Raw genomic sequence first — 13,003 nt, forward strand, 5'->3', positions numbered from 1 at the left:
TTGGCCATTTCATTCCTGCAAAACATTTCTCTTATTGAGAGTTTGTCGAATGCTGATCTCAAATACTTATTGTTGCATGTCCCGGCCAAGTAAGCATCGAGCTGAGTAGTGACGGCTTGGATGATCGAAGTGAATCTATTCATTTGAGTTTCTTCGTATTCTATGGGGTCCACCGAAGTCTCATGATGGTTAATCATCGACAAATGCATTCTTGTCTCACTTAATTCTGAAAGCATTTGTTTGTTGGAATCCTGGAGACTAGCATTTGTCTGTTGAATGGTCAACAGGTTAGAAGTTATTGTTTCATTTCTTTGTTGTAAGGTTCTAATATTTAAATAATTTTGTTGTTGTAAAGCCAGTATTTCATGAATATTATCAGAAGGGGACTTACGAATCACGTTCGAGATAATGTAATAAAAGTGTTGTACATTATTTGCATTCAAATCTTGCCTTATTTCCTTCTGGAATAATGTATATATAATAGCAACAAATGTATAAACTTATAACTTCCTCATTCGTTTCTTTATGATCTCTTTCCAGGTCAACAATTTGTCTTATTATAATTTCTTTAACTAAAACTATTGATGCCACCGCGTCTATTAACAATTTAGCAACATAATTAGGTTCGTCTAATTGGCGTTTTAAATTATCATTTTCATTTACATAGGGCATTATTTGACGTTCGTGTTCATATACTGTTTCATCGATAATATTAGTTTTAAATTTTTCTAATATTTGATTTAAATAAATTTCTTTCTTCCTCATTAGTAAAAATATTAAGTATATTATTATTTTGGTGTGGATCATTATTATTATTATAATTTAAACGGGAAATCCTGTCTCTAATGTCCTTTTCACGTTCTTCGTGAATGTAGTTATCACATTCGGTATTCAACTGATGAATGAACTTATTTATTATTGCTTCAATTTGTGATTTTCCTGTTGCTTTCGATTCATCATCATCTAAAGGAAATATGCTTGAAAAACAATGAATTATATCGCTATTCGATAATGTAGGTTTTGTTTAAAGTCGCTCTAATGTTTCAATATTATATTTATTTGCTTCATTTATATTCTTTACTAATGTATTATATTCAGCATACTTTATTTTTTTAGAATTTTCACAATCTAGTAGTTTTTGTTGGCATTCCTGAACATAATGGTTTTGGGATACTAATAGCTTATTATATTCTTCTTGATCCGATTGTTTATCATAGTTGCATTTTTGTAGGGCTTGTTGGCATTCCAGAAATTGCATATTCTGGCTCTTTATATCGTTTTTACATGTGGCTAATTTTAGTTGGTATTCTTCAAGAGACATTAAATTTGTATTTATTTGCCTATATAATTCTTGTTGTTGTTGACGACTTATAGTTAATTGTTCAAGTGCACTATTTAATTGTTGCTTACATGTTTTTAGGTCATTCTCGAGTGTAACGTATTTGGATCTTATTTTAGTATTATATGAATTTATTAAATCAGTTAGTTTTTCTTTTTCATCAGCTAAGTCTTTTATTTGTTTGTCTTTGTCTTCGGAGATATGTTGAATTTGTCTGTCTTTCTCATCTAACAAAAATGCATATTCTGTTTCATACTGTTTCTTTTCATCATCATATTGGATTCTAAGCTTCATTAATTCAGTATTGTTTCGATCTTCTAGGTTATTTTTAAATTTATTTTGATTATCTTGAAGAGTTGAATTTTCCTTCTTTAAATTCTCTATTTCATTTTCTTGGTCTCCTAATTTCTCTGAAAGTTGCACAATAGTAAGTTCTAAATCTCTCACATTTGTATTTAAATCTGTTATTGTGGCATCTTGATTTCCACATTTAATTTCTAATTCACTTTTTTCATTCTCGCATTCATTACATTTTTTATTAAAATGAGCTATTGTTTGTTTTTGTTGATTCCGACTCTTAAGAGAATATGTTTCGGTTATTAAGAAACAAACGGTATGGTAAACAACACAGCTCAATTCCAACACAATGTTACACAAAATAATTCAATAAAAAATATAATAAATCGAAATCTATGAAAATAAAATTTATCAATGCAATCGGACATTGAAATAGAATTCGTGACCCATTTAGTTTAGCGTGCATGTTGCTATTATGTGCAACAGATGGCACTGTTTTTCAAAAACACATGTTTTTACCTGACACAGTAGTGGCCTCTATATAGTAGGTATATAAAACCATGAAAACCACAGTTTTTCAGAAAACTGAAAAAACACAGTTTTTCCATATATATATATATATATATATATATATATATATATATATATATTAGTATATTTTGGTAGCAGTCTTTCCTGTAGACATATATTATTAAATATGACCGAAAAAGTAAGATTAATAATTCTAACACGAATTTTCTCAATCTTTCGTACATTTCTTTTCACTGTTGGTGGTAATTCAAAAATCAATTCTCCAAAATTCATTTTTATTCCTAGTCTGACGCGACACTTGAGCGCGTTTCGTAAAACTTATTACATTTTCAAAGACTTTAGTTCACACATTCACAACTGAATAGAACTTACACATCTCCGATTTGTTTATATCTACATTTGAGTGAGGTGGATGGGGTGAGGTGGTATTAATAGGGTATTAATTTCATCAACACAAGACAGAACACAAAACAATGGGTATTGAATGGAAGTGATTGTAGAAAGCCTATTGGTCCATATTTCTTGATGCTTCTATATTGGAGCGGAGTCTTGAGGTGGGTAGAATATAGTTGTGCATTAATTGGCTGTTGATTGCTGGTGTTGACTTTTTGATGTGTAGTGCCTCGCAAACATCAAGCCGTCTGCTATCGCTGTATCTATCGATGATTTCTGTGTTGTTTACTAGGATTTCTCTGGCGATGGTTTGATTGTGGGAAGAGATTATATATTCCTTAATGGAGCCTGTTGCTTATGCATTGTTAAACGCCTAGAAAGAGATGTTGTTGTCTTGCCTATATACTGGGTTTTTTGGAGCTTACAATCCCCAAGAGGGCATTTGAAGGCATAGACGACGTTGGTCACTTTTAAAGCGTTCTGCTTTGTGTCTGGAGAGTTTCTCATGATGTCTGGAGAGTTTCTCATGAAAAACGGCCAGCCTACTCATATAAACTAGATATAAAGATATAAATATACTAGATATAAACAAATCGGAGATGTGTAAGTTCTATTCAGTTGTGTATGTGTAAACTAAAGTCTTTGGAAATGTAATAAGTTTTACGAAACACGCTCAAGTGTCGCGTCAGACTAGAAATAAAAATGAATTTTGGAGAATTGATTTTTGAATTACCACCAACAGTGAAAAGAAATGTACGAAAGATAGAGAAAATTCGTGTTAGAATTATTAATCTTACTTTTTCGGTCATATTTAATAATATATATATATATATATATATATATATATATATATATATATATATATATATATATATATATATATATATATATATATATATATATATATATATATATATATGTCGTACCTAGTAGCCAGAACGCACTTCTCAGCCTACTATGCAAGGCCCGATTTGCCTAATAAGCCAAGTTTTCCTGAATTAATATATTTTCGATAATTTTTTTCTTATGAAATGATAAAGCTACCCATTTCATTATGTATGAGGGAAATTTTTTTTAATTGGGGTTAAAATTAACGTAGATATATAACCGAACCTAACCAACCCTACCTAACCTAACCTAACCTATCTTTATGGGTTAGGTTAGGTTAGGTACCCAAAAAAGTTAGGTTAGGTTAGGTTAGGTAGGTTAGGTAGTCGAAAAACAATTAATTCATGAAAACTTGGCTTATTAGGCAAATCGGGCCCTGCATAGTAGGCTGAGAAGTGCGTTCTGGCTACTAGGTACGACATATATATATATATATATATATATATATATATATATATATATATATATATATATATATATATATATATGCGAACAAGCCTGAATGGTCCCCAGGACAATATGCAACTGAAAACTCACACCCCAGAAGTGACTCGAACCCATACTCCCAGGAGCAACGCAACTGGTATGTACAAGACGCCTGAATCCACTTGACCATCACGACCGGACAAAATGAGGTGATAGCCGAGGCTATTTGAACCACCCCACCGCCGGCACTCGGATAGTAATCTTGGGCATAGCATTTTACCAAATCACCTCATTCTTTGGGGCACACGTGAGGAACACAAATGCAAACAAGCATATATATATATATATATATATATATATATATATATATATATATATATATATATATATATATATATATATATATATATATAAATATATATATATATATATATATATATATGTCGTACCTAGTAGCCAGAACTCACTTCTCAGCCTACTATTCAAGGCCCGATTTGCCTAATAAGCCAAGTTTTCCTGAATTAATATATTTACTATAATTTTTTTCTTATGAAATGATAAAGCAACCCTTTTCTCTATGTATGAGGTCAATTTTTTTTTATTGGAGTTAAAATTAACGTAGATATGTGACCGAACCTAACCAACCCTACCTAACCTAACCTAACCTATATTTATAGGTAAGGTTAGGTTAGGTAGCCAAAAAAAGCTAGGTTAGGTTAGGTTAGGTAGGTTAGGTAGACGAAAAAACATTAATTAATGAAAACTTGGCTTATTAGGCAAATCGGGCCTTGAATAGTAGGCTGAGAAGTGCGTTCTGGCTATTAGGTACGACATATATATATATATATATATATATATATAAATATATATATATATATATATATATATATATATATATATATATATATATATATATATATATATATATATATATATATATATATATGTCGTACCTAGTAGCCAGAACGCACTTCTCAGCCTACTATGCAAGGCCCGATTTGCCTAATAAGCCAAGTTTTCATGAATTAATATATTTTCTCTAATTTTTTTCTTATGAAATGATAAAGCTACCCATTTCATTATGTATGAGGTCAATTTTTTTTTATTGGAGTTAAAATTAACGTAGATATATGACCAAACCTAACCAACCCTACCTAACCTAACCTAACCTATCTTTATAGGTTAGGTTAGGTTAGGTAGCCGAAAAAGTTAGGTTAGGTTAGGTAGGTTAGGTAGTCGAAAAACAATTAATTCGTGAAAACTTGGCTTATTAGGCAAATCGGGCCTTGCATAGTAGGCTGAGAAGTGCGTTCTGGCTACTAGGTACGACATATATATATATATATATATATATATATATATATATATATATATATATAAATATATATATATATATGTCGTACCTAGTAGCCAGAACGCACTTATCAGCCTACTATGCAAGGCCCGATTTGCCTAATAAGCCAAGTTTTCCTGAATTAATGTTTTTTCAACTACCTAACCTACCTAACCTAACCTAACCTAACTTTTTCGGGTACCTAACCTAACCTAACCTATAAAGATAGAATAGGTTAGGTTAGGTAGGGTTGGTTAGGTTCGGTCATATATCTACATTAATTTTAACTCCAATAAAAAAAAAATTACCTCATACATTATGAAATGGGTAGCTTTATCATTTCATAAGAAAAAAATTTGAGAAAATATATTAATTCAGTTAAATTTGGCTTATTAGGCAAATCGGGCCTTGCATAGTAGGCTCAGAAGTGCGTTCTGGCTACTAGGTACGACATATATATATATATATATATATATATATATATATATATATATATATATATATATATATATATATAATCCGTAAAGGAGTAAAAAGCACTACTCCTAACCAAAACATAAACCTGATAATATTCTACAAAACCAAGAAGACTTCCGAACTCCTTATCAAAAACAGCCCGAAGCCGACAGAGAACCCTCTACAGCAGTCAAGCGTTGTATACATGTACACTTGCCCCCTCGAAGGATGTAACCTTCAATGTAAGTATATAGGTATGACGTCGACCAAGCTGACGAGGCGTTTGACATGCCATCTTCAATCTGGTGCCCCTAGGAATCACATGAGACAAGCCCATGACATTACTCTAACAAGAGAAATGTTGAACAAGAATACTTGCATAATAGACAAAACCCAAGATTCAAGAAGATTACAAATTCTTGAGGCAATTCACATAAGAATAGAGCGACCTACCATGAACACCCAAATCACGGAACTATTTACTCTACTCACCATGAGAGTAAGGACAAGACAAGAACATATCGATGCCAACACAGAAGACAATGTCCAACATAACAGGCCAATTACACTGGATTAATCTTTGTGTTTAGATAGGAGATGCCTCGTATTAGCCAATAAGCCTTCTGCAGCCCCTATGTTTATCCCTTATGTATCCCCCCATGTTTTCATCTTCATTGTATTATCACCTGACCTAATGCGGGTATAAAATCAACTAGTATTGTAAGATCTGTTCACTTGAGAATGAACCATGGAGGTTCGAAACGTCGTGCAAATTATACAAATAAGTGTAATACACTCTATAGTAAATCACTTCTTTTCTTCACCTTAAAAGTACGAAAATGAGTTTTGGAGAACTCCTATTTCAATTAAGCCCTGATGCTAAGAAAATAGTTTGAGGGATAGAAGCCCTAAACCAGAAAATAATAAATACAGAATATGCGGTCATATTCAATGAAATATATATATATATATATATATATATATATATATATATATATATATATATATATATATATATATATATATATATATATATATATATATATATATATACACTGGTGCCTAGCATATCGGCGCCTGCCCTTCCCTTGAATCACATCGGTAGCGTAGCGAGGGTGGATCTGCTGCATGGGCAACAGCTGGTCCTCCATAATTACTGTCCAGGCCTGTGCCCTGGAGAGGACACTCCAGCATCGTCTTGGCGATGGTTCAACATGAGAAGTGACAGTTACCGGTGATAAACCTACCACTCAATTGGCATAGAGTGAGGCGCCAGGGGTTGCTTCCGTCGGAGGGAGAAATCATCCGATTTCATAGGCCAGCTACCGCCCTCCTCAAGCTGGACAGCCCCCACCAAATTAGGTGCTGTCCCGTAACGGTCCGCCTGCTTCACTGGGTGCATGAGGTTTAGGTCACAATCCAATAAACAGATCGTCAACCCATGCACTAGGCAAAAGAAAACAAACACAGAGCCACCCAGTTCTCAAACTGGGCCCATGGAATGTTACGGCCATGACACCGGGTCTCTCGGGAAAACTACTGGAAGTGAACGACGCCCGCAAGACAGCTGTGATAAACATTGAACTTCGCAGGCTCCAGATAGACATAGTCACCCTGCAGGAGACACGTCTGCCCACGACCGGCAGCATACGGGAGAAGGACTTTACCTTCATCTGGCAGGGCAAACCACCAGAAGAGGTAAGGGAGCATGGCATTGGCTTTGCCATCATGAACAGGTTGTTAGGGTCCATAGTACTGCCTACGGAGGAGTCTGCAAGGATCATCAAACTTCAGCTTCATACAGTAGCAGGATTGGTCAGCCTTATCAATGCCTATGCACCAACACTGACCTCCTCCACCGAACCGAAGGATGAGTTGTATGATGACCTCGGCCTAACTCTCAGAGACATACCTCAACAAGAGCCAGTCTTCCTCCTGGGAGATTTTAATGCAAGAGTTGGTTTTGATCACAGATCTTGGCCTTCCTGCCTTGGCCAGTTTGGATTTGGGAAGATGAATAAGAGTGGGCAGTGCCTCTTGGAGTTCTGCTGCCATCATGATCTCTGCATCACCAATTCCTTCTTCGACACCAAGCTCCAGCATAAGGTTTCCTGGAGACATCCCAGGTCTAATCATTGGCACCAACTCGACCTGATGCTTACGGGGCGTAGCAATCTGAGAAACGTCAAACTGACCCGCAGCTTCCAGAGCGAAGATTGTGACACCGACCATTCTCTCGTCGTCTGCAGAATGAAGTTCTAGCTCCGGAAAATCTACAAAGCAAAGAAGGAGAGAAGATAGCTCATTAACGTAAACAAGACCCGTGACCTTCACAAGGTGGAGGAATTCACTGCGGCGCTGGTAAATGCCCTTCCTGTACAACCCTGTGATAGCGCAAGTGAGAGGTGCTCACATCTCAGGGGCACTATTTTTCAACACTGCCATGTCCACCTTCGGTAAGAGGCAGAACAAGTCAGCAGATTGGTTCGACGCCAGCGCAGAGGAACTGTTACCTCTCGTAGAGGAAAAGAGACTAGCTCTCTCATCCTACAAGAACCTGCCCTCAGAAAGGAACCTATAGGCCCTCCGTACTGCCCACAGTAGAGTTCAACAAACTGCGAGGCGTTGCGCTAACGATTACTGGCTTCGACTCTGTTCCAGCATCTAGACTGCGGCCACTGTCGGCAACATAAAAGGCATGTACGAAGGGATCTAACAGGCAACAGGCTCTACACAAAACAGGACGGCTCCTCTGAATTCAGTCACTGGAGAGATCATTAAAGACCGTGATCAACAGATGAATCGCTGGATGGAACATTACTCCGAATTCTACTCCAGAGAGAACTTGGTCAGCATAGAGGCTTTGGATGCAATCGAATGCCTGCCCATCATGGAAGAACTCGATCTTCAACCAACTGTGGAAGAAGTTGAGAAAGCAGTGGATTCACTTTCCTCAGGGAAGGGCCCAGGAGACAACGGGATTCCGCCTGAAGTTCTCAAGTGCGCTCGTGGAACACTTAAAACTGATCTTCATGAACTTCTGTGCCAGTGCTGGAGGGAGGACTCGGTGCAGCAACACATGGGAGATGCAAACATCATCCCTCGCTACAAAAATAAAGGTGACAGAAACGATGTCAACAACTATCGTGGCATCTCCCTCCTCAACGTCGTTGGCAAACTCTTTGCCAGGGTCGTCTTGGTCAGGCTTCAGATTCTTGCCGACAGAGTGTACCCCGATTCACAGTGTGGTTCCCGAGCAGAGAGGTCGACCACTGACATGGTGTTCTCCCTGAGACAGCTTCAAGAAAAGTGCAGGGAGCATAGAAAAGCCTTGTACATCGTCTTCATTGACCTTACAAAGGCCTTCGACCTCGTGAGCAGGGACGGACTCTTCAAGATCTTGGCCAAAATTGCCTGCCAACACACCCTACTCAGCATGATACAATCGTTCCACAAGGACATGAAGGGGACAGTCGTGTACGACAGCTCAACTTCTGAACTATTCAACATCAACAGTGGTGTTAAACAGGGGTGTGTGTACTAGCTCCAACCCTGTTCGGCAACTTCTTCGCAATTCTCGTCAAGCATGCCTTTGGAACAACCACAGAAGGCATCGATCTCCGTACAAGATCTGATGGAAAGCTCTATAATCTATCCAGACTCCCAGCAAAGACAAAAGTACAGATGTGAATCCTCAGGGAGTTCATCTTCGCCGACAACACAGCGATCACCACACACACAGCAGAAGGCCTGCAGCAGCTACTCAACCGCTTTGCCGCAGCCTGTTCCGCATTCGGCCTGATAATCAGCCTGAAGAAGGCACAGGTGATGGTACAAGATGTCAATGAGCTACCCTGTATAAATATAGCAGACTATGTGCTGGAGGCAGTTCTCGAGTTTGTGTACCTGGGCTTCATAATCTCAGACACCCTTTCCTTGGATACTGAACTCAACTGGTGTATCAGGAAGGCCGCAACAACACTGGCCAGGCTCACAAAACGCGTTTGGGAAAATGCCAAACTGACAGTGCACACCAAGGCACAAGTCTACATGACATGTGTGGTGAGTAGTACACTTCTTTACGGCTCGGAATCCTAGACCTTGCGTTTTGACCTGGAGAGATGGCACAATACCTTTCACATGCGGAACCTGAGACGCATCCTTGACATCACGTGGAAAGACCACGTCACCCACAACACAGTACTCGAGAGAACAGGAGTCCCTTCAATGTTCACTCTCCTGAAGCAGAGACGCATGCGATGACTGGGACATGTCATGGCTGGGACATTGTCAAGTGAAGACTAACGTAGTGTTAACGATTTAACGAGCTGTCGTTAATTCAGTGATTAATGTAAGGGGTTGACCGGTCTGTCATGATCGGAGTCAATTGCGCTGTAATTAAGCTGTTGTAATTCGTTGGACTGATTGGATCTGTCTGCGGGCAGAGGGATTAGGCACTCGTAGCTAATTAAGGAGAATTTGTACCCGCCACTTAGTGAATTAACATGGTGTTGATGTTATTGTTTACACGGAGTATCTTGTAACCTTTTGTGGTACAGTAGTGTATCCTCGTTAAGGTAATCTTGTCGTAAGACCGGAAATGAACTGCGAGTTGAGACAGTAGGCTTTATCAATACTCGTCTGAATTAATAGGCTGTTGTTTTCAGTAATTAATTGGGAATTACTCACCGAATGTTTGAATTTCAAGTTGATGTCATTATTTGATTTACGAGTTATTGCTGCCATTTAAGTGTCGTTGAGACACGTGTGTGTTAACGTAATTGTTTAAATTCAATTAATGTAACTTTTGTTGTTGATTGTCCAGAGAGACAAGTGTTAACGTAAGATTTTTATAAGGGGTTATCATTCTTGGATTAAGCACCTTGTTACTTGGTACCTCGTTGAGAGCAGCGAGCGCCAGTTAAGTTTTTTGTGATTATAGTATTTGTTCACCGTGAAGCTGTGGCAATATTAATTGCAAGCTTGTGTCACCAGTGGGCACCACTGTGTTCAGTTAGTGTCATTAGTCAGTCAGCGACGACGGGATAAGGATACCGTGGGTCCATTAGGCTGTTGTATAGGTATTCTTTAATGCGCCACTGGAGTGACAGTAATGTAACGTAAACTCTTTGTTTTAGTAGTTCAAGTTTTTCTGTGAATAAATTGTTATATTTTAGAAAACGGTCGTTTACGACAAACCTTCCAATATTACTGCCCTACATTTCATGCTCTGCAACTCTTTGCCTGCTTATGTTCATATCAAGTCTGTATCTAAAGCTCGAGTCCATTGCACAGCACCACACCACTATTTATTTCTATAAATAATGAAGTGAGAATTCGTCGGCTACCCTTTATTAGTTTGTTAACTAGGAGGAGCCATCGACTTCAGTGACAGGTGTTACCCGTGTGGTTTCGCCTGGCGGTTTACTCTCACTTTCTTATTATCTTAGGCTTTAAGATTAAATATCTGCCACTGGCAGCTCTTGTTGTTTAAGGTCTGCCTCTCTTGCGAGGTATTTGCGATTGACGTAACATCAATAGGAATTAATTCTTTTGATAATTGTCAAAGAAAAAAAATCTCACGAAGACTGGATTAGCACCTGGAGAGGACCCTCTTTGTAAAGTGTGGATAGCAGGGATGTAGAAAGGGAAAATCGTGCCTGACAAACTTGAGTGAGGTCTATGACAGGCATTGTCAAAACAAGATGACTGGGAAGTCATATTTTTCCAGATTGTCGAAAAGCATTTGACGCTGTTTCTCATGAAAGGCTTTGTGTCAAAGCAGGCTGGGATAACTAGGAAGGTACTGAACTGAATAAGGGAGTACCTGACGGGCACAAAGCAAAGCGTCACATTCAGAGAGGAGATTTTGAGCTGGAGGCATCTAATATATGTGGTCCCACAATATTTCTTCCTGGGACCACTATTCTTCCTAATTCATGTTAACGACTAGCCTGAAGGAGTGAACATGAACATGTTAATATTCACAGATGATCCAAAACTGATGAGAATGTAAAAACAGAGGAGAACTGTAGAAAATTATAGGAGCTTGTCAGACAAAGAATATGAACAAATATATGAAAGACCAAAAAATATTCTTTGGGTTAATATAATAATACAAAATCAGCAGCAATATTATCTGCATATTGTATTATAGGTTAATAAATGATTTCGTTTTTTTCGACAATAACGGGAATGACACTACACGGATCTGAGAGATAAACATCTGGGAGTGGATATAGTCCCAACACTCATACCGGAGGCACACATAAACAGGATAACATCGGCAGTATATGGGAAATTGGCAAATATAAGAACATTTTTAATCCACCAAAATCAGGACTTCATTAAGGCAATTTACACAACATTTGTTTGAGAAATACTGGAATATGCAGCATCGGCATGGAATCCATCCCTTGTGAAGCCTGAAACGAATATTTATGAAGAACAAACGTTTAAAGTAAAATTGGTACCAGAAGAGATAAAGAGTTAAACTATGAACATAGGCTAATAGAACTAGATCATACAATCCAAGAGGACAGAAGAAACAGGGAGGAAATGATAACAACTTACAAGATACGGAGGGAAGTAGACAAGATGGAGAATAGCTTCTTTAAATTGTGATAAAGTAGGACAAGAAGACACAGGTTGAAGCCGGAAATGCAAAGGAAGGCTAACTACTCGTACCCTAGACGGTAAAGGGAAGGAGACTACTCGTACCCTGGACGGGTAACGGAAAGAGACTACTCGTACTCTGGATGGATAACGGAAGAAGTCTACTCGTACCCTGGATGGGTAATGGAAGGAGACTACTCGTACCCTGGACGGGTATTGGAAGATTACTCGTACCCTGGACGGGTAACGGAAGAAGTCTACTCGTACCCTGGACGGGTAATGGAAGGAGACTACTCGTACCCTGGACGGGTATTGGCAGATTACTCGTACCCTGGACGGATAACGGAAGGAGACTACTCGTACCCTGGACGGGTAACAGAAGGAGACTACTCGTACCCTGGACGGATAACGGAAGGAGACTACTCGTACCCTGGACGGGTAACAGAAGGAGACTACTCGTACCCTGGACGGATAACGGAAGGAGACTACTCGTACCCTGGACGGGTAACGGAAGGAAACTACTCATACCCTGGACGGGTAACGGAAGAAGTCTACTCGTACCCTGGACGGGTAATGGAAGGAGACTACTCGTACCCTGGACGGGTATTGGCAGATTACTCGTACCCTGGACAGATAACAGAAGGAGACTACTCGTACCCTGGACGGGTAATGGAAGGAGACTACTCGTACCCTGGACAGATAACAGAAGGAGCTTACTCGTACCC

The 13,003-nt window shown here is 38.4% G+C and overlaps 2 protein-coding genes across 2 annotated transcripts; one reads left to right on the forward strand and one right to left on the reverse strand.

Annotated features, from left to right (window-relative positions):
• Positions 1–1,024: 1,024 nt before the first annotated feature.
• Positions 1,025–1,633, reverse strand: LOC123748916 (fibrinogen- and Ig-binding protein-like). The gene has a single exon (XM_045731035.2). It carries the CDS (start codon positions 1,631–1,633, stop codon positions 1,025–1,027), a length of 609 nt encoding a protein of 202 aa, XP_045586991.2.
• A 5,542-nt stretch (positions 1,634–7,175) lies between these two features.
• LOC138350735 (uncharacterized) lies at positions 7,176–9,761 on the forward strand. Its single transcript, XM_069301944.1, has 3 exons — positions 7,176–7,769; positions 8,383–8,972; positions 9,362–9,761. The coding sequence occupies exons 1-3, from the start codon at positions 7,176–7,178 to the stop codon at positions 9,759–9,761; spliced, it is 1,584 nt and encodes a 527-aa protein (XP_069158045.1).
• The last annotated feature ends 3,242 nt before the right edge of the window (positions 9,762–13,003 follow it).

This window comes from Procambarus clarkii, chromosome 47 (genome assembly GCF_040958095.1).
Source record: "Procambarus clarkii isolate CNS0578487 chromosome 47, FALCON_Pclarkii_2.0, whole genome shotgun sequence".
NCBI lineage: Eukaryota > Metazoa > Arthropoda > Malacostraca > Decapoda > Cambaridae > Procambarus > Procambarus clarkii.

What these genes read in the sequence shown, in the direction of transcription:
- LOC123748916 (XM_045731035.2), bottom strand. Translation starts at nt 1,633, where the DNA reads ATGAAGCTTAGAATCCAATATGATGATGAAAAGAAACAGTATGAAACA.
- LOC138350735 (XM_069301944.1), top strand. Translation starts at nt 7,176, where the DNA reads ATGACACCGGGTCTCTCGGGAAAACTACTGGAAGTGAACGACGCCCGC. An exon ending in ACACCAAGCTCCAGCATAAG is followed by an intron (nt 7,770 to 8,382) that starts GTTTCCTGGAGA and finishes GGGATCTAACAG; the next exon opens with GCAACAGGCTCTACACAAAA. An exon ending in CTGAGACAGCTTCAAGAAAA is followed by an intron (nt 8,973 to 9,361) that starts GTGCAGGGAGCA and finishes GTGAATCCTCAG; the next exon opens with GGAGTTCATCTTCGCCGACA.